The sequence below is a fragment of the Sminthopsis crassicaudata genome, chromosome 2, assembly GCF_048593235.1.
Source record: "Sminthopsis crassicaudata isolate SCR6 chromosome 2, ASM4859323v1, whole genome shotgun sequence".
In the NCBI taxonomy this organism is placed as follows: Eukaryota; Metazoa; Chordata; class Mammalia; order Dasyuromorphia; family Dasyuridae; genus Sminthopsis; species Sminthopsis crassicaudata.
The window spans coordinates 37,990,739-38,013,381 of record NC_133618.1 but is presented as its reverse complement, the minus strand read 5'-3'; the positions used below and the strand labels follow the sequence as shown (position 1 = coordinate 38,013,381).

Sequence of the window (22,643 nt, the reverse complement as noted above, 5' to 3'; positions counted from 1 at the left end):
AATTAGATTACTTAATGGATATCTAATAATAATTATGTACTCTCACTAGATCTACTAATTATCATTAATTAGCTGACTTTTTTGGTAAAGTGTTTTCATGCTTATTTAATCCTTTTTCTCCAAAACTCTCCAGTTTCTTCACAATTTTTCCTCCTCATCTCCTCTCCACCCCCACTGCCATTACCCTCAGAGTTTCCATCTCCCAGCCTGGACCTTCACACACTCATTTTTCCAAAAAGTTCATCTACAGAACCAATTTTGTTTCTGAGCATCAATATCTAAATGATTATAAACATAAGCAAAAACCAATTCTATTGTAGCCTTGTTGTTTCCCCACACACACTATCATTATTCTCACTAGAATGAAGAAACAGAGGTTCAGAGTGATTATCTCAAAGTTACACTGAATCCAAGTTTTTCTGACTCAAGACTGGTTTTTCTCCACAGATCCCCTTTTATATTTTCACTAGAAAGTAAGCAGTTTGAACATAGGGTCAACTTTGTTTTTGCAATAGTTGGCAATTACTAAAAATCCATTCATTCATTGATTAAAAGAGCTACTCTCAGATCCCGTTGGATTTTTTGTGGGCTGGAGGTGCAGGTTAGGGCTCATTTTTCAAGGTTTGTCAGGTTTAGTGACTTTCCCTTGTCACATTTTCTGATGTGTTTCCTCTCTCCTGGTGGTGGGGCTCTCCCACAGATAACTGCCTCCTACCTCTTAATAAGGGCAAGTGCAAGAAAAGCATCCAGCGGTTTTATTACAACCATAAAATAAATCATTGTTCGGCCTTCGACTATTACAGTTGTGGGGGCAACGCCAACAACTTTCTTACCATGGTGGATTGCCAGAAAGCCTGCTTAAAGGTAAGGCAGGAATCCATAGCCTGAAAACTGCAAGGGGATTGCTAGAATGGTGGTGGATATAACCAGGGACTCGCGCCTATTTAAATAAGATTTTCGTCATTGGTAGAGGACCTGGCCATGGAAATTATAGTACAGGAGGTTCTGTCCCTAGTGGGAAGGGAGGGGGACAGTATGCAGCAACAGGTTAAACAGGAAAGATGTTTAAATAGTTTTAAGAAAAGAGGCAAAGAAACTTCCTGAGTGGATGGAAGTTGTTAAGGCGGCAGGTGGGCCAGAAGAGACCTTGGAAGTTCCCATTGTGGATCATACTTCCAACTCCTACTAGCCAGGTGGCAACAAGCAAGTGGTCCCGTCCTCTGGGAGCCTTAGTTTCCTAATTGGTGATGTCTAGATTAAGCTATTTACATGATTTTGCCTCTCTTGACTTAAAAGTACTCTGGAACCACTGTGTATTCTGGAAGAGCTCATGGGCCTGTTGCTGTCTTCTAGGAGAACTCTACCATACTAGTATCTTGACCCCGTGAGTACTACCAGCAAATCCTGTGTCCCAGAAGGATGTGGTTCTCAGTTGGACTCCAGGCTAACCTTCTCTACTGCATCCATTGACTCTGCCTGCCCCACAGGATTGGGATTTCAGAGGGTTTCACCTACAGGTTGTGTTAACTATGCCCCATCTCCTGAAATAAAATACTCTGTTTATGATTGTGATTGACTGAGTTGTGGGCCTGCAAGCAGCCCGAGCCGATTATCTGTTTCCATGGGTTGATAGAGCTATGTTGGGCCCCAAACCCATAAATTCCTTCTTCTGCCTCAGATTCCAAGGAAAGAGGCTGGGATCCAGCTCCATCCTTAGTATTCATTGGGCCCCACTTCACAAATTACAACTAGGTGAGCCCAGGGACTAATTCTTTGTGTGACCTTGGGCAAATGACTTTATTTACACAGAAGAACTCAGATATATAGAAAGGACATTGAAGGTCATTTAATCTGACACTTAGGTCAAATAGTAATTTGATCCTGAAGGAGAAGTTTCTCAGCTTATACATAAATACCTTTTATATGCTGCTTTTCAACTTAGCACGGTGCCTGACCCATAGGAGGGACTTAACACGTGTTTATTAATTTACCACCTAAGGATAGGAAGTTCACTACCTCCATAGAAAGTGTCAGTTTTAATGTCAATGGTAGCAATGACAAGCTACCCATGTGCTATCCCTTGCTCTGCATACATGAACAATCCCTCACTGACAGTATGCAGCTAAATGGAATTGGAGAACAAGGGAGCCACAGTCCTGCTCTTGGAGGGAACACCATCAGTGGTATTTTCAAGGAGCCTTGATATCTCCAGATCTCTTCAAGTATTAAAGAATACTGAGAGTGACTGAAATGTATTGTATGTAGCCTTAAGGCAAAGGGATCGAGGTAGCTAGGGTTACATTTAATATATAGGTATTTATTATTATTAAGATATTAATATATAGGTATTTATGTATATAACACAGCTACCTCAGGTCCCACCCCATATATAGAAAATGAAGGCTAGAAAACATATCTTTCTTCTCCTTTGCTCTCTTTCATTTCTCTTTATTGTTCCAGGAGGGGTAATTTTGCAAATCTATTTTCTGGTCTTTTTCCACTTTGTCCCCATCATACCTCTCTCAGTTTTTTTTTCCCCCAGAGCTCTCTCATTTTATTTTTCTGAGAGCTAAATGACTCTAAATATTTCTTACTTTTCTGCCTAAATAAGAGCTTGAACAGCAAAAAAAAAAAAAAAAAAAAAAAAAAAAATCCAAGAGGATTATGGGAAGAACAACCTGATTGTTTTTTCCCATTGTAGCCAAGCTTTGCCAAGATTTTTCAGCCGTGATTATAGTGAAAGAAGAGTGAGGCTCCAGTAAACTAGGATATATATGTAGAGCATACATTTCCCAAAGTCCTTCATTTTCCATTTCCCTTTCCTTCTTAGAGAGCCAAGAGTTTTCTTGAGCATGAGATAGAAGATATATTTATTCAAATTCAGTTTGGGAGTTTTCCCTTCCCATATTCTCCAGTGAAACAAAATAGGAATGGGCCAAAGTATCATTCCAGGAGCCCTGTGAGGTCCTCAAATTGGGAGCACATGTCCATAGATTGGGATCCACAGGACTCAAAAATAATTGGGTGAAACAAAGATGCCAAGCCAGGAATCGTAGCTACCCCAGAGAGGCACAACGGAACTATGGGGGTGCTAGATCTGAACCTCAGAAATGGGTAAATGAAGTAACTCAGGGTTTGATTTAGTGTTTTGTTGATTGTCTAAATTAAAAAAGTGATGATGAAAATCTAAATAATGCAAATTAAACTTAAAAAGAGCCAATTATTAAATATTTATCAGCATATCTCTGAGTGGTACTTAATTCCAATGCTTTTTATAACTCACCCTTTGCTTTTCTTGTTCATCTTTTATTCTTTTTTTTTTTTTTTTTTTTTTTTTACCTGAGGCAATCAGAGTTAAGGGTCACAGAGGTAGGAAGTGTTAAGTGACTGAAGTCAGATTTGAACTCGGGTCAGGACTGGTGCTCTATCCACTGCGCCACCTAGCCACCTTTCATCTTTTATTCTTAAAAAGGATAGAACGACCAAGAAGTTCATGTCTTTCAAGTGAATTGGCTTTAAGTGAAGCAAAATAATCAGCCCCATTATCTCTTCCAGAGACATCTGGAGTACATTGAGTAGGAGGAGGAGTAGAGGGAAAGGGGAATCGGTCCAAGTGGGACAGATCTCAGAACTTGCTTTGTGAAATCTTATGCTAAGTCCTATGGCTATTTAAAGAGGGAATTGTGATTGTGTGGTGGCAAAAACGGAAAGAAATTGAAAAAATTACTCGGAATGACTGAATAAATCATTAATTTGTTTTTTAGTTTAATGGAATATTTGTACAAGAGCAAATACAAATGTTAAGAATTCCAGGAAACTGAGGCAGCTATTTGGTGTGGTGGTTAGAGCACCAGCTCTGAAGTCAGGAGGACCTGAGTTCAAATCTGACCTCAGACACTTAACGCTTCTTAGCTGTGTGACCCTGGGCAAGTCACTTAACCCCAACTGCCTCAGCAAAAACAAAAACAAAAACAAACAAACAAAAAAAAAAAAAAAGATAAGAATTCCAGGAAACTGAATGAAGAGGGAGGGAGAAAAGAAGAATCCAAATCCAAAAAAAAAAAAAAAAAAAAAAGAATCTTCTCTAAAGAGCAAAGATAAGAAGTTTCCTGCTGTTGTTTTTTAAGCTGAAGCACATAGGATATATTCTAAACCATACTTCTAGACTACTCTATAATTTGGGAGATGACAAAGTTGAGAGCCCAAGCATTTTCAGGAGTTTCTGGAGCTTATTCATAGGGAGTTTGAGCACCATCTGGTGGCCAGATCATACTCTACATCCTCTAAGCTGACTGATTATGCTTCTCCATAAATATAGAAAAGGAGAGGAATGAGCAAGATGTACCTTTATGTAACTCTGGCAATGCTATTACAGGCAACATATTATATTTGTATATTTAGTATAATAATAGTATAGTGATATTTAGTTTAATTAGCTTGGACATTAATCAACTGACTAGCAATAATTAAGCACTTGCTGCATACCAGCCACTGTATTAGACCCTGGGCATTCAAATACGAAAAAATTAAACACACTTTTTGTCAGGGAGCTTGCAGTGCACTGGGGGAGACAACATATAACTAGATGCTTTATGTGCCAAAAAAAATAGATGCAAAATAAGTGATGGGTGGGGGGAAGCTCTAGCAACTGAGGGAGGAGGTCAGAAAAGGCTTTGTGGAGGAGGTAGTCTTTGAGGGGAGCTCTGAAGGCAACTAAAGATTCTGAGATCTCTGCCACCCCCTACCCAAGAGTCACACAATCTGCTCAGAGAGACCTTTCCCTGTAATTTGCCAATTCTATTTCCATGCTCAATGTGGATGCATGGATTATATGAATACATGTTTGTGCATATTCATATATGTATGGGTGCATGTGTTGATATTGTGCACAGATGAATGTTTGAGTGTGGATGTGTGTGTGTCCATGTACGTATGAGTGCATTATGCATGTATATGTGTGTGTAAATGGATGAATAGATGTACATCTTCTCACAATATCTTAGCATGTTATGTTTAAAGATAGGTGGGTCTAGGTTTTTTATTCTTGGAATTGGAAAAAAGTAATTAGCCCTGTTTATTTTCCTTTTCTCTCTGCTACATTGTGGTGTGCATGATCCATTATCTCAGGTTCTAATTGCACTAAAATGGAAGCAATTTGAGAGTAAAGAATAGATTTTGCTTGATTGTGTTTACATAATACAGGACAGGTTACACTAAAGTGTTAAAAAGGATTCGTAAGATGTTTAGTGTGAGCATTCTACCTCAGAAATTAGCAAATGACACAAATCGTAATTTGATGTATTGCTTTTTTGATTGCTTAGATGAGGAAGTGATGTAGAAAATATTAAAAAATACTATTTTTAAAAGTCCTTAATGAGGTGGAGGAAGCATTTGGTGGAGGTGAAAGTTCAAGGCAGCAGGTCATTCAAGAGAAAAATACGGAGTTTGAGTCAGGTATCTTGCACCCTGACCAAGAGAGTCCATTGCAGTTGAATGCTTCAAAGACTACAGGGGATTTAGTTTCTTTAAGGATGCTGATGTAATGGTCATACCTTCTGATTCTGGGAGATGTGTTGCTATTACAGCTGTACCACTGGCTTTAAGGAAGTCTGTATTGAGGGGGGAAAAATGAAACACTTGGTGGAATTTGTTTGAATGTTGACTATATTCCTTTTAAGGCTTCAATGAATAACTCCACATTTCATTTATTTATTTATTTATTTATTTGTTTATTTATTTATTTATTATTTGCCTCCAGAGGAATTGAAATTGCAGAAATTCACTTAAATTTAGAGAGGATGATAGAGCAAAAAGAATACTGCAATAAAGTCTTTAACTGGTGAAATTGCTCACTTATTTATTTATTTTGCTGAGGCAGTTGGGGTTAAGTGACTTGCCCAGGGTCACACAGCTAGGACATGTTAAGTTTAGTCTGCAGCCATATTTGAACTCAGATCCTCTTGACTTCAAGGCTAATGCTCTTATCCATTGCACCAACTAACTGCCCCAATTGCTCATTTATTTAAGCAAAGTAAAGTTACTCATATGGATGGATATTGAAAGATAACAGGCAAAAAACCAGGTCACAGAAGAAATCTAATGGCAGCTCTCAGGTTATCAATAAAAAAAAAAAAAACATTTTCATAATCACAGGTTCAGAAGTTACTCTATTCTTTGGAATCACAATTGATGAGAAACAATTGTCTCATCTACAGGTATTTTATGCTTTAAAAAATTCTAAATAAGATGGATGTCATTGGTGTAGGAGTTACAGGTGTAAAATTGGGTTCAATGTGGCAAGGACCTGGTGCAGATGTGACAGCAACAGAGTTCTTAGGTCATGTTGATAGTATGGGAACTGACATGGAGATTTCTAAAAATTCAGAGATTTACATTTAAATTAAATACTAAAGTTACTGGAGATACCAAGAAACCAGATAAAATTGATGTAGTAAATATAGCTGCCTCTGGCATAAAATCTAAAGTTCTCACTTGTGAGGTATTCTTAGTTTGTGTTGACTCTTCACCAAAAACTTGGGACTGGAAGAATTTGAAATTGATCTGGATTGGAAAGGTAGACTCCCAGTCAATAGCAGATTCCAAGCCAAAATTCCAAATATCTTTGCTATTGGAGATGTAATTACTGGTCTCTTGTTAGCTCACTAAGCTGAAAATGAAGTGATCCATACACATTCTGAAGTTGTATGGGTTGGTAAATCAGAAGAGCAATCGAAGAAAGAGAATACTTAGTACAAAATTGAACTTTCCTTTTGCCACCAATAGAGCTAAAATTAATACTGACACATATGGCGTAGTAAAGATTCTTGAGCAGAAATCCAGAGACAGAATATGGGAGCACAGATTCCAGGAGTAGATGTTGGAAAAATGATAAATGAAACTGTCCTTGCCTTGGAGTATTGGAGCATCCTGTGAAGATGTTGCAAGAGTTTCTCGTGCCCATCTATCTATATCAGAAGCTTTCAGGGAAACAAACCTAGCTGTATCTCTTGGCAAAGCAATCAACTTTTAAAATTAAATGAAATATACTTTTCTTCTGAAATACCTGAGAGATTTTAGTGGAGGGCATCTAATATGGAAAGCTCATAGCTCAAAGGCTCTTTAAGACTTAAGTAACATTAAGCAAATATTTAATAAATAGATCTGAGCAAAACCAAATGATCCAGTATATGTAAATTAAATAAATTTAATAATCATTTATTTTCTGTGCATTGAGTATTGCAGAAGTAAAACTTGAAGGATAGCAGATAACTATAAATTTGGTAAAAATCACATAAAACTTTTTGTAACATTACATAAATTGCTTAACTGTTATACTTTAATAGTTTTCACACCAAAATTCTTGTTTCTTCCTTAGATTCAGTCAAGTTGACATTGGTGTAGCATGTTATGTTTAAATATAGGTGGGTCTAGTTTTTATACTTGGGTTTCCCATTGGAAACAAGTAATTAAAATGAACAAAAAGTTCAAATGTGTATAATAAAGTAGTATAAATATAGGAAATAAATGTTAATCATTTAATTTCATTAGACTATTAAATTTTTACAATCCAGAAATAGAAATGTTTGGAAATAAATGGAATTTCCAAGTAAGTACATTTAAGTGACACTGCTACATCCTAATATACTTTTGGGGCTTAGAAGTAGTTAACTAATTAAAGACACAAACGTATAGGGTGAAAGTAGATATGAAAATATGATAAGATTAGATTTAAGCATTCATTTGCTATTCACTAAAATGGATTATGACTATCTCTGGAACATAATTTTTATAAGGTCTTAGACTTTCCAGTTCAGTCTTAAAAAAACAAATTTCTCTTTTTTGTGTGTTTTTTTTATTAAAGCTTTTTATTTACAAAACATATGCACGGATAATTTTTCAACATTGACCCTTGCAAAGCCTCTGTTCCAAATTATCCCCTTCTTCCTCTCATCCTCTCCCCTAGATGGCAGGCCATCCAATACATGCTAAATATGTTGAAATACATGTTAAATCCAATATATTATACATATTTATACAGTTAGCTTGCTGCACAAGAAAAATCAGATCAAGAAGGAAAAAAATACCTGATAAAGAAAACAAAATGCAAGCAAACAACAACAGAAAGAGTGAGACTCAGTTCCCATAGTCCTCTCTCTGGGTGCAGATGGCTCTCTTCATCACTGAACAATTGGAATTTGTTTGAATCATCTCATTAAGAGCCATGTCCATCAGAATCAATCATCATATAGTCTTGTTGTTGCCATGTACAATGATCTCCTGGTTCTGCTCACTTCCTTAGCATCAATTCATGTAAGTCTCTCCAGGCCTTTCTGAAATCATGCTGTTGGTCATTTTCTACAGAACAATAATATTCCATAACATTCATATACCATATTTTATTCAGCCATTCTCCAATTGAAGAACATCTATTCAGTTTTCAGTTTCTGGCCACTATAAAAAGGGCTGCCACAAACATTTTTGCACATAAGGGTCCCTTTCTCTCCTTTAAGATCTCTTTGGGATACAAGCCCAGTAGAAACACTGCTGACTCAAAGGGTATGCACAGCTTTATAAGAAAAAGAATAATTTTCAAATCAAACTGTCTATGCTAATGGTTATATCTTCAGTATTTTCTATGTTTTGAGAAAATGGCAACCATTTGTGGGGGCAGAGCCAAGATAGCAGAGAGGAACACACGCTTCTTTCTGAGTTCTCCTACTACCCTTACATTAATTACAAAATTCAGCCTCTGAAATAGTGCTTGACTGGCAGAATCCATGAATATTGGGAGTGCAGCAAGTTACCAGCAGAAGATAATTTTGAAGATCGCCAGAAAAGATCTGTTTTGATCGGGCATGAGCACAGGAGGAGGCCAGACACATATAGGGAGGCAGAGCACAGAGGCCAACACATGCTGGGCAGACCCAGGGCAGGGTGTAGTCTTTGCGGGGCCCAGAATCTATGGGGAAGACTCTACCACATGTTGGCTACTCTGACCTGGTTGCAAACCAGTAGATCAGCAGAGAAGTTATAAAACATCCAACACAAATGTAAAAGGTAAAGAGTGTACTCCAAAGCCCTAGATTCTCATGGGACCTGGCCATACCCACCCAGCACCAGGAGTGACTCAGCATGATCCCAGAGCAGCATTTCCTGGTCTGTAGAGAAAGCTTGGAACCTGCTTGCCCTAAAAGCAGATCACAACTTTCTTTTTTCCTTTCTTTCTTTTTTTTTTTTTTAACAAATGAGTAAAAAGGCAAAGTGAGCTCTAACTATAGACAGCTTCTATAGTGAAAGAAAACAGATGTCAGACCCTGAGAAGACTAAAGGCAGATTGTCTCCAGATGAAGCCCTAAAACATGATATAACCTGGTCCTCATCACACAAAGCTTGCCTAGAAAAAAATTTAAAAGTATCTCAAAAGAGAGCTAGAAGAAAAATGGGTAAGGTAAAGGAAAGCTTTGCAAGAGGGTTTGGAAAAAGCATATAACTCATTAGAAGAAAGATTTGATAAAGTGAAAAAAGAAAACAGCTCCCTGAAGTGTGAAATGAAAAAGGTAAAGAACTCCCAGGAAAACAGAATTTGTGAATTGGAAATGGTTAAAAAAAATCCCAGGAAAATAGAATTTGTGAATTAGAAAAAGAAAATAACTCCTTTAAAAAATTGTGAAATGGAAAAAAAAATCCATAGAACAAAACAACTCTTTAAAAACTCAATTGGACAAATACAAAAAGAAGCAAAAAAAAGTAAATGAAGAAAATAAGTCATTAAAAATCATAACTGAACAAAAGGAAATGAATGAGTGTATGAGACATCAAGAATCAATCAAGCAAAACAAAAAAAAAATAGAAAAAAAATAGAAAAAATGTTAAATACCTACTTGGGAAAACAACAGACTTGGAAAATAGATCTAGGAGAGATGATCTAAGGATTATTGGACTCCCTGAAAATCATGTATCTGAGGGAAAGAAGGGAGGGGGAAGAACAATGTGAGAATCTTACTCTCATTAGATTTGGCTCACCTCATTGAAAAGTGGGAGGTGAAAAGCAAAAAGGGAAGAGGTAGGTTAAATAGAAATAGTAGGGGGAAAGTATGAGAGAGGGGGAGGAACTCTAAAAGGGGAGGACTGTTTGAGGCAAGTGGTGCCCTTAAGTTAAATACTGGGGAGGAGGGAAAAGGGGAAAGGAAAGAGAAAACTATAATCTGAGGATAATAAGATGGCAGGAAATACAGATTTAGTAGTTTTAACCATAAATATGAATGGGGTGAACTCTCCCATAAAGTAGATATGGGCAGCAGATTGGATTAAAAGCCAGAATCCTACAATATGTTATTTACAGGAAACACAGTTAAAGCAGGGTGATACATACAGAGTAAAGGTAAAAGTAAGGGTTAAAGGAAACTCTATGTTGTTAAAGGGTACCATAGATAATGAAGCAATATCAATATGAAACATATTTTAAACATTGAACCAAATGTTTAATTGATTTAATGATACAAAATAAATCCACATAAATCATCAGCATTTTTATACATCACTAACAAAATCCAACAGCAAGAAATACAAAGAAAAATTCCATTTAAAATAATTGTCAATAATATAAAATATTTGGGAATCTATCTGCCAAGGGAAAGTCAGGAACTATATGAGAAAAACTACAGAACACTTTCCACACAAATTAAGTCATATCTAAACAATTGGAAAAATATTAGGTGCTCTTGGATAGGCCGAGTGAATATAATAAAGATGACAATACTACCTAATCTATTTATTTAGTGCTATACCAATCAAATTCCCAAGAAATTATCTTACTGACCTAGAAAAAAATAACAACAAAATTCATCTGGAAGAACAAAAGGTCAAGAATTTCAAGGGAACTAATGAAAAAAAAATCAAATGAAGGTGGCTTAGCTGTACCAGATCTTAACACAAAGAAGAACTAAAGATTATTATTGATAATGAAGAATGCTGGATCAAAGGGTATGGACAGTTTGATAACTTTTTGAGCATAATTCCAAAATGTACTCCAGAATGGTTAGATCCATTCACAATTCCACTAACAATGCATTAGTGTCCCATTTTTCCCACATCCCCTCCAACATTCTTCATGATCAGTAATAATCTCTAGTTCTTCTTGGTCACAAATTCCTTCCTCCTCCATAGTCTGAGAGGTAAACTATCTTATGTTCTAATTTATTTATAATCTCATTCTTTATGTCTAGATCATGAACCGATTTTGACTTTATCTTGGTTTATAGTATTAAGTGTGGGTCAATGCCTAGTTTCTGCCATACTAGTTTCCAATTTTCCTAGCAGTTTTTGTGAAATAGTAAATTCTTATCCCAAAAGCTGAGGTCTTTGGGTTTGTCAATCACTAGATTGCTATTATTGACTATTTTGTCTTATGAACCTAACATATTCTACTGATTAACTAGTCTATTTCTTAGCCAGTACCAGATAGTTTTGATGACTATTGCTTTATAATATAGTTTTAGATCTGGTATAGCTAAGCCAACTTCATAAATAGAGCACCAATCCTGAAGTCAGGAGTAAATACAATTGCAAGTAGTTTTACATTTTTTGGCTGAGGCAATTGGATTAAGTGACTTGCCCAGAGTCACACAGCTAGGAAGTTTTAAGTGTCTGAGGTGAGATTTGAATTTAGGTCTTCCTGACTTCAGGAACTGGTGCTCTATCAACTGTGCCACCTAGCTATCTACTTTTTACATTTATTTTTAAATTGTACATCTTTTTCATTAAACATTTACTTATACATTCTTGAATATAGGATTTTAATATTCTTTTATTTTTTCCTTTTTCTCTCTTCTTCCTTCTTTTTTTTCTTTCTTCTTTTACAGTTTCCTTTCTAGTGAGTAGGAAGACATGGGAGGGAAAATGAAAATTTGATAATTGAAATATATATATTTTTTTATTTTTTTTAAAGAAAGGAAAACTTGTTTTATTCTTTGGTATTTGTATCTCCTCCTCCTGGCACAAAATAAATCCTTAATAAATATCTTTTATGGATTGATTGAAAATGGTTTTTCAATGGAACCAATTCTCTCACTTTGATGGTCAATGATTTTCCAGGGTATGAGAAACTGGGTTCCTCTTGACTGCTGGCTCCTACCCCAAGAGTTTTTGACTGACTGGTATCTTTGCAGAGTCATCTTGGGGCATGTGAAATCATTGATTGTCCAATGTCATGGCTCCCTTCAGACTCAAGGGATATTTTTGAACTTCAAAAAAGCATCACCTAAGTGGCTGAGTTTTTTGCAGCTAGTTGACACTTTTCTGTCATTAGATCCTGGCTTTCCAGAATTTTATCATCTCCTTTACAATAAATAGAAAAGAAAGGCTAGTCGTGTAGCAAAGGTGAAGGATGACTGTGCAGTACAGGAGATATAAAGAAGGGAAGAGAATAAGCATTTATATTGCATCTAATATGTGCCAGGCACTGTGATAAGGATTTTTATAAATATGATTTCATTGGATTCTTACAACCACCCTGAGAGGTAAGTACTGTTATCCCCATTTTAAAATTAAGGAAACTGAGGCAAAGACTATGAAGAAAAACAAATGACAATGTCTCTTCTCTTTCTATTTTTTTTGCTGAGGCAATTGGGGTTAAGTGACTTGCCCAAGGTCACACAGTCAGGAAGTGTTAAGTGTCTGAGGCCAGAACTCAGGTTCTCCTGATTTCAGGGCTGGTGCTCTATCCACTGTGCACCTAGCTGCCATGACAATTACTATTTTCAAGGAACTCCCACTCTAAAGAAGATTCAGTCCTTTGTTGTTCCATGCAGTTTGACCTTAGAGAGCAGAAATAGGGGCAATTCTGAAAGACAGTTTAGATCTAAATAAGGAAAAGCTTCAGAACAATTAGAGATCCCCAAAATGAAATGGGTTTCCTGGAAAGGTAGTGAGTTCCCCATCATTGGATGAAGGCTTTCTAGCAGGCTCTGAATGATTATGGTCAGGGCTGTTGTAGATGGGCACCAGCCAAAACTGGTGAAAATCTCTGAGTGAGTTTCCTTCTGGCTTCTGAGATATCAAAGATCTCTCTCTGATCTTCCAGTACCTGCCCCCCTGTCTAAACCTTGGTCAGGAAGGCTGTCTCCCACAGTGTCTGAATCAGAGGCCTCAGGGCTCTGGCTCTCATTCCTCGTGTTCCTGGCTCCCTTTCAATTTGTTCCACTCACTCCCCAGGCCAAGAACACCCAGCCCACAATCCTATCTGGTGGGTGACCATCGGGCACCAGTTGGGCAAGTAAGCAACAGTCATCCCAGAAGGTCAAGAACTCTAAGAGGACTTATTAGCCCTTCCCTGGCCTCTCCTTCTACCCTACCTGGCTAGCTGACTGGCTACATAAGAAATCCCTCCTGCTGAGGATTACACACTGCTAAGTGAGCATGGCTCAAAAGGTCCTTGTTGCTCTCTTACTCTTCTCTCTCATCCTTCCCAACTTGGATCTGCTACTTGTATCAGCAAAGCAGAAAAATAAAAGTAGGTACCAAAAAGATTTTTCCTAGGAGGGGAAGGGAAGGAGAGGTACTGGGAAGGGAAGGGGCAAGGGAGAGGAGAATATGGAGGCAGGATGGAGGGGAGATAGGGGCAGAAATCTAATTATATTCTAGTGTTTCAGTTTGATTCATAACTAAGAGAGTGATAATCTTAGAATCAGAAAGGCCTGAGTTCAAGTTTACCCTCAGACTCTAGGGATTCTAAGATCCTTAACTCTTTATTAATGATCTTAGCTCTGGAAAAGACCTCAGAGGTCATGAAAGCCAACCCTATGGCCAACGACTTGCCCAGGATCACAGAAGAGAAGAGAGAGAAAGAGAGAGAGAGAGAGAGAGAGAGAGAGAGAGAGAGAGAGAGAGAGAGAGAGAGAGAGAGAGAGAGAGAGAGAGAGAGAGAGAGAGAGAGAGTCAGACAGACAAGGAGGCAGAGACAAAGACAGGGGAAGAGAGAAAGAGAGATAAAAAGACAGAGAGAAACAGAGACATACGAGAGATAAAGAGAGAGGAAAGAATGAGATAAAGACAGAGATACAGAGACAGAGATGGGAGAGACAGCCAGACAGAAAGACAGAAATAGTGGGAGACAGAGAAATAAAGAGAAAAACAAAGACAGAAACAGAAAGAGACAGAGACAGAGAGAGAGGCAGAGAGGCAGAAACAGACAGGGGAAGAAAGAAAGAGACAGTGACAGAGAAAGAGAGAGAGGGGAGAGACAAAGGCAGAGACAGACAGAAAGAGAGGGAGGGAAATAAAAAAAAAGAAGAGACAAAGGGGATGCAGAGACAGAGATAGAGAGAGAAAGAGACAGACATTCAGACAGACAGACAGCGAGAGACAGAGAAATAGAGAGAGACAGAGAAACAGAGAGAGGGAGGGAGGAAAACAGAAAAAATGACCAAGATACAGAGAGAAAAAGAGGGGATGCAGAGACACAGAGAGAGACAGACAGATAGGGAGATGGAGAAGGAGGAGAAGTAGGAAGAGAAGAGGAGGAGGAGGAAAAGGAGGAGGAGGAGGAGGAGAAGGAAGAGAAGAGGAGGAGGAGGAGGAAGAGAAGAGGAGGAGGAGGAGGAGGAGGAGGAGGAGGAGGAGGAGGAGGAGGAGGAGGAGGAAGAGGAGGAAGAGGAGGAGGAGGAGGAGGAAAAGGAAGAGGAGGAGGAGGAGGAGGAGGAGGAGGAGGAGGAGGAGGAGGAGGAGGAGGAGGAGGAGGAGGACAGAAATGGAGAGACACAGAAAGACAGACAGAGATGTGGGAGGGAGACAGAGGCAGAGACACAGGAGGGAGAGACACAGAAGAAGACAGCAGAGAGACAAGAGAGAGACAGAGAAAGAGAAAAAGAGAGAGATAGAGTCAGAGAAACAGGCAAGGAGAAAGAGATGAGGGAGGAGAAACAGAGACAAAGAAAAAGAGACAGAAAAAAGCATACACACAGAGAAAGAAAAAGAGAGGAGAGACAGACAGAAAGGGAGGGAGGAAGACAGAGAGAAGGAGGGAGACAGAAAAACAGGGAGAGATAGAGAGGGGGGAGGGAGAGACAGAGACAGAAAACAGAAGCAGAGAGAAACAGACAGAGACAGTCTAACTCCTCTCACTGAAAGATTCAGCACTTTCAACACTATTTTTGGCAGGAACTATATCCCTAAATTCCTTAAAAGTAAAACTTTTGTTTTTCTTTGTATTCCTATCTCATATCACAGAACCAACCATGTATATAGTAGGCATTTTGTGGATATTTATTGGCTGGCTAAATGAATGCATAATAATAATAGCTTCAATTTATATCGATTTTTATGGTTTTCAAAAGACTTTATGTTATGTTATGTTATGTTATGTTATGTTATGTTATGTTATGTTATGTTATGTTATGTTATGTTATGATATGATACAACAACCTTTCAAAGTCAATAGTGGAATCATCATTATCCCCATTTTATTAATGAGGACCCTGAAGTGATTTGTCCAGGGACATCCAACTTAGAAGTGTAAGAACAAGAATTCAGACCCAACTCTTCCTAACTCCAGTTCCAAGACTTTTCCCACTATACCACAGTTGAGTGAATAAATTAATGTAAAAGGAAAGGGTCTTTTCCCACCAACCAACATGCATTAATTAAGTCCCTACTATGTGCTACACTGTGGTTTACTCTGGGAATATGAGTACAAAAAATGAAGCAATCCCTTCTTGTGATTGTAATGTTCTTTGTTTATTTTTCTGGATGAATCTAGCTGAGGTTCCCAGCTTATATGCTCTATACTGAGTATAAACAATCATTATATCACTAGGAAACCATTATTTGTTGTAAGATTAAATCAATCATACTGAACTAGAGAACTATTAAGCACTGTGCTCAACTAGATAACCATTATCTCATCAATTCCATTGAATTAGCACCTTGTAAGAATCCTTATTTCAAGTTCAGAGTTCTGGCCTATAACATCTCCTGCTTTCTTTTGTTTTAGAACATAGGTGGTCACTCTCCCTGACTTCTCAAGGAGATGAGAACCCCAAAAAAGGAGGTGATCATGCCCTCACAGATCATGTGGTCATGTCTCAGGAAGGGAGATGAAAACACCAAAGGGAAATGGGAAATCAAACCAAATTAGTGGGTTTCTGAAGGTTCTCACTTGAAACAGGTATACATAATTATCAACATGAGAGATATTACACATAATTACATAAACTACAAAAGCATATAGTAACACAGGCTAGTAGTGATGTGACAAATAACATGAATCAACATGAGGAATTATACATGTCCATAAGTCCTAGAAATAGTCCAAAAGGCATCTATTGTCCATTACTACATGTGCCAGAAATCCAATAATTCCTGCAAGTTTTAAAGTCCTGTAGCAGTCTCATCATGTGTCAGAAAATCCAATGATTCCTGCAGATTTTAAAGTTCTGTAACAGTCTTTATCAACAATTTTTCATCTCAGGGAATCCAATGATTTCGGTGGGTTTTGAAGTTCTGTAACAGTCTCATTATCAGCCATTCTCTTTCAATATCAGATGTTTCTTAGATCTTCTCCTTTGTGTCAAGGTTTTTCACTGTTTTCTGTCTCTCTCCATGGACAAGACGAATATGGCACCCATCTGATTCCTTCTCCATCTGTAGAGATACAAGCAAACCCTTTCTCCCAAGCAGTTAACCTATCTAGTCCCTTCTATTTGCCACTTTCTCTTCATATCACTTGAAGATTATATTGAAGCTGCTTGCACTGGGCACTGACCTTCTGTTGGGTTAAAAAGACTGTATTCTCCCCAATTGTAATCCCTTTCTCCCATCTGATTGCTTTTTGGCTGATTGATCATATCAGAGTTCTAAACTTCTAAAGACTCTCTGAGTATAACCTCGGCTACCATCATGCTCCACCTGTTTTTTGTTTGAAGTTTTGGAGCTGGATTCTGCCTCTAATTTCCCTGGGTCAATCTACATTCTGAGGCCTAGTGGAAACCTCAGTTGCATTTTGGACATAGGGTTTTGAGTCTTATTCTCTCATCCTCTCACTCTATCTCTATGTCTACATTAGGCTTTCAGATGCCCTAGTTTTCCACATTGAAAGCATTGATGAATCTCTCTGGAAGTCCCTTGCCAAGAGGATCCCCATTTTCCCATGTTTTGCATCATAGTCTGGGTATAAAAAGCATTTGTGCCTACTGTAGCACAGTATCTTATAATCTCCTCTAAAGGAGCATCTTTGTGTAATCTCCATATAATTCTTTTACAAACCTCATTAGCATTTTCCTTAACCAGTTGTCTTATCATTATTGCTGTAGCTGTATTTTATCCAGTGGTTCTTGTGACAGCTGTCTGCAGACATCCCACAAAATCATCAAAGGGTTCATTGGGACCTTGCTCTATTTTCATGAAGGTTTCAACTCCATCTTTTCTTGGGAGGAAGCCCCATGCTTTGATAGCAGCAGCAGCAATTTGCTCATATGCTACTATAGAGTAATTAATCTGTGCTGAATTCTCTGCATACTGACCTTTACCTTCTAGTTGGTCAAAGGTGATTTGTATATTAACTACAATTTGCTTACTGCGTTGGGCTTGATATTCTGAAAGCCACAACAAGTTTTGTCCAGGTTCTAAACATATCCTTGCTATGGATTTCCAATCACAAGAGGTTAAGATTTCATAAGCCAAATTCTCTAGTAACATCTTAAACATAAGATGATGTAGCCCCATAAAGAGTGCAATCCTTTTTCAAATCCTTATTTTTTTCCAGATCAAAAGAAGTGTACCTTCTCCTTTGTTGACCTGAAGAGTCAAATTTTTCAATCACAGGGTATGCATTTATTAAATCAGATATAATCCTGTCCTTCTTTTTTAGCTTTAACTCTCCTCCTCAATCAGTCATGACATTTTCCAGTGATGTTTCTCCCTAGATAAAAAAAAAATACTGCATTTACTAGGGATACTGCCCAAAAGGAAACATCATGAGGATACCAAGAAAAGAAAAAAGACATGGGAGTCCTGCAGTCTACAAAAGTGTGTTGCTTTGATTGCATTATTGCCTATATGTGCACCTCACTACCAGTGAACTCTAAGTTTGTGTCCATTCTTCCTGTGTGTGTTTGGGGGAAAAACATGCTCTAAATTCATGTGGGGGAAGCGGGAAAGGTTTTGTTGCTACTTTTGTAACTATGCTATCTTAATAAATGCCTTCGTTTTGAGGTAATTATATCTACTGTTTGACTGCTAAAGGTAAGTTCACCAGTGGGGATTCATGAGCTATAGTTTTTAGAGTGTAGACCTACAGATGACTTTGAATCTGAGGGTAGTAGCTGCCTTCTGGTGTTGAATTGGGAAGGTAGCCCTAGAGGAAATGCTCCATAATGTCTAAGGTCCATTCTAGCTTGAATATAACTGCATTCTAAGTCACTTGGTATCATGGGAATGAAGATGATAAGACTCAAAATTTGATAGATTGGCCTAAGCTAGATCCATTAAACATTGAGCAAAATAATCCACCAGGCTGTAGTTCTCTGTTGACAAAAGAGCTTCCCACTGAGAAGCCCTGGGTCTTTGAAGACTTTGAGGCAAAGTTTTCTATCAATGTTTCTACATAATTTTCTGCTGAGGCACACACACACACACACACACACACACACACATACACACACATACACACACACACATACACACACAGAGAGCCTACTGTTAATGGTTACCTATGATTTTGAGTAGTGGGTACTGGAGATATTAGATGCATATTGCATTTTCTATATTCCTTCATCTCTGAACACCCCATCAAGCTCCTCATTTGCTTTATCTTTGAAATTCTACTATCTTAATTTGTAACTCTTAGATTTTTCCCATATTCCCTTGGAATTTACTGGCCTACATATGGTTTAAAACCTGCCTCCTCTTAACTCAACTTTAGATACAAGTTGAATGTTTCAATAGAGTCCAAAGAAAGGACAAAATTTGAAGGAAAGAAAGTTCACTGGTCTCAGATTATCAACCACTTTTTATTTGGAAACCTTCCGAGATTTCTCTTTGGTTGGGGGTAAGGAGAATAGCCCAGTCTGGATATCAATCAGGGTGGAACAAATGAGGGAATTTCCTTTGGGTTCCAACAACAGACACAGATAGCAATACTCAGAAGTTTAGATGGCAACAGATAGATTCAGAACAGGTTAAGATCTAGTAGTTGTCCATCCTCTGGTCCAGGGTTCAAGATCCCTCTTTCTGCATTCATTTTATTAGCTCTTCCAGATATCTGCCACTTGCCTCGGGAGGAAGGAGAATGTCTAGCCTACATGCCCAAGTGGTACTACAACCCCAAGAGTGGAACATGTGAGCTGTTTATCTATGGAGGCTGCAGAGGCAATGAGAATAGATTTGACACCCGAAAGCAGTGCCGAAAAATGTGTGCTGGACCAGGTAGGATTAAAAGGCACTGGGGGGGTGGGTCTTAGATAGTGTTGATTCTATGGATACTGGAGGGCAATAGTACCATCACTCTTAGACTTTTCAAAATATGGAGAAACCTTGTTAATATCTTATTTATTGATCTCCTAAGGGGGGTTTTATACTATCAGTATCTGTTGATTAAAAAAAACATTTCAATCTAGGAATCTGTGATTTATCAATGTAAGTACTCCCTTCAATTGTTCTGATTATGATCCTTTCATACTTTCTCATGTGATTCTTGTCTTGGTTGTCCCCAAAATTCTTCAGATAGAGCCCATCCAATATCCAACTTGAAGTTCTTCTGCTCCACCTCTTGACGTTACAGTTATAACAATGAAACACAAAGGCTGTTCTTTGCTTATTCTATTTCTTTTGCTAGATGAAAAAACATATAATGACACAGTAATAATGGTTGAGGGCATGGTGGCTTCTTGTCATAATATAGAGATCTCTACGGAATCTATAATTCACAAGTTGGAAACCACTGGACCACAAGGACCCAGACCTATCTAAGATCCTGAATAGATTTCTCCAACATTCCGTGTCTCAGAGCATCAAAGACAAGAGAGCTGGTCCAGGGCCTCAGAGATTGGAAAGTTAGTGCTTACTTGACATCTTGAATGACTTCTAGCTACTCAACCTCTACCTTCTTAGAATGAGATTATTGAGGAGGCTTACAGAGACCTATTCACCATCTGTGGTGCTTATCTATTGCTTTTTAGACTCAGAGCTATAAGATTATAAGCCCCATTGAGTTGGGGGCAATGGAGGGTCTCTCAAACCTCAGAGATCCTAATCAAACTTGACCAAAATTGTAGGACTCCAAACTGAAATTGAGAATCAAGTGCTTTTCCCTGTGAAGGATGTCTTCTGCTTGTGCTTCACACCTTCTCCCCACCCCTTTGATTGAAAGTCAGTCCAGCCTTGGAGTCTTAAGACTCATGTACCCAGACAAGAATTCCCAACACCTTCATTTGGTACCACTCTTCTCCTCAGTCAGATTCTTATGTTTGGAGGGATCAGTCATGGATGTTGATGCCAGAGCCACCCATTGATACTGTTTGGTCAACACAGGACCCTGAAAAACGTGGCCCCACCAAATTGCAAATTCCCCTGAGGAATTCCCTTTATCCTTATAATTCAAAGTGTCCTTTTACTGAGGCAAAAATCTCTTTCCCAGGATAGCTTTCCTGGTGGTCTCATTACAATCATCTCAGTCTTGTCTTCTCTGGCAGTCTCACTTATTCTTCTTAGAACCCTAGCACTGTTGTAAACAAACTCCCTTCCATCTTTAATGTTTTCTCCTAGCACCCTTCTCATCTTCTGCCAAAAAGAAAAATCTGGCTTTCTGTAGAAAATACAGGATCTCTGGTCAGTCTCTCCATGGCTGGGTGCTTGTTTTCCAATGCTCCCAAACATGCTGGACTTAGAGGAGTAGTTGAGATATTCCTTGTTCTTCATTGCCATTTCCATACCATTCCTCTATCACCATCACTCCATACCATCATTTCCTTTAAGGTTCATTCCATCCATCTACATCACCACTCATCAATCCCTTAACAGATCTGTGGATCCCATCTATATAGATCCTTATTGCAGTCATCTATCAGTCCCTAGATCATTCTTTTTTCTTAAGGAGTTCATCACCTGGATTCTAGTTTTTCTATCAATCTCAATCCTTAGAAGCCTTTAAAATCAACAAATTCAATAAACACACTAATATACCCTTGAGCAGTTTGGTCTCCGAGTTCATCAACCTCCTGTGACCCACACCTTGATTCTTCCTCAGCAACCCAGAGTGATGGTCAAATATTGGATAACAATATCACTCATAACTGTGTTCTATGACTTTAGACTTTGAAACTCCTCTCCTGGATTAAAGTCTCCTATCTCTCCCACTAATTCACACCTCTTCAACACACTCTTCAGTCTCACCATGCCCTCAAGAATCTCCACTTTTTTTATTCTCCAAGTCCGTCCCCTCCACTTTATCCACACTTTGTTCCATTCAATTTTGATCCTATGTTTGAACAGTTTTACCATTCTTTGCCTCCTTTGCTTTCTTGTCCTGTATCTGCCCATACCTTACTAACCCCCAACTCTGGATTATTTTTACTATGAGTCTTTACCACTACAACATATGCACTTCTGAGTGCTGCTAGATAAAATCATAAAATTTTTCTGACTAATTCCACTACAAATTTTATGTTATCTGATCTTGATAGAGCCCTTGCTATTTCATGGCATTCCTTCATTCTTACCTGATTCACTATCTCACCCTCCCCACATAACAAACAAAAACAACAACAAAGTCAATGATATTGAAATGTAATTATACAATTTTTTCCCTTAAAATAAGTTCACAGACTCCAGATTCAGAAGCCCTGTCCTAAAGCTTTTCGTCAGGGCATCTCTTTTTCTTTATTATAGTTTGCCTTTTATCAAAAGTGAAATTTGTGTGCATGAATATTACCAGACTCTAATCTCTATAAAGGCAGGAACTATATCTTAAAAAAACAAACAAATGAACAAACATTTGGGTTCCCTGTGCTCAGCATAGTGACTTGTAAATAGTAGACATTTAAGAAATATTTGTTGAATTGCCCTGACTCAAGCTCTTCCCTCAGATCTGTGCAAATTCCCTCTCAAAGTGGGATCCTGTGCCACCCCGCAGGAGAGATGGTTCTATGACTCAACTGCCAAAAAATGCAGGAAGTTCTCCTACTCGGGCTGTGATGGGAACCTTAACAACTTCAGAGATGAGAGACAGTGTGAGATAAACTGCATGTGGGGTAAGTTTCAAAAAGCACTGGCTAGAGCTAGGGGCCCATAACATCACTGATTCAGAGGGCTTCTGAATCTTCCATTCCATTCAGCCAGCATTGATTTTATTTTTTATGGTAATTTTTTATTATAGCTTTTTATTTACCAGATATATGCATGGGTAATTTTTCAGCATTGACAATTGCAAAACCTTTTGTTCCCACTTTTCCCCTCCTTCCCCCTAACCCCCCTTCCCCCAGATGGCAGGTTGACCAATACATGTTACATATGTTAAAGTATAAGTTAAATACAATATATGTATACATGTCCAAACAGTTATTTTAGTCAGCATTGATTTTAAAAGTACATACTGTGTGTAGAGCCTGAAGCTAAGAGCTGGGAAAGGTATAAGCATTAAATGGGATAGTGTC

At 38.2% G+C, this 22,643-nt stretch overlaps 1 protein-coding gene and 1 pseudogene across 1 annotated transcript in view; both read left to right on the top strand.

Moving 5' to 3' along the window:
- Positions 1-22,643, top strand: part of LOC141552621 (BPTI/Kunitz domain-containing protein-like) — a 30,166-nt gene that overhangs the window by 5,368 nt on the left and 2,155 nt on the right. The window contains exons 3-4 of the mRNA XM_074284699.1: positions 19,243-19,419; positions 22,077-22,241. Coding sequence (XP_074140800.1) covers positions 19,243-19,419; positions 22,077-22,241 — 342 coding nt within the window. The remainder of the gene's footprint in view (positions 1-19,242; positions 19,420-22,076; positions 22,242-22,643) is intronic.
- On the top strand, positions 3,083-7,030 carry LOC141554671 (dihydrolipoyl dehydrogenase, mitochondrial pseudogene; annotated as a pseudogene).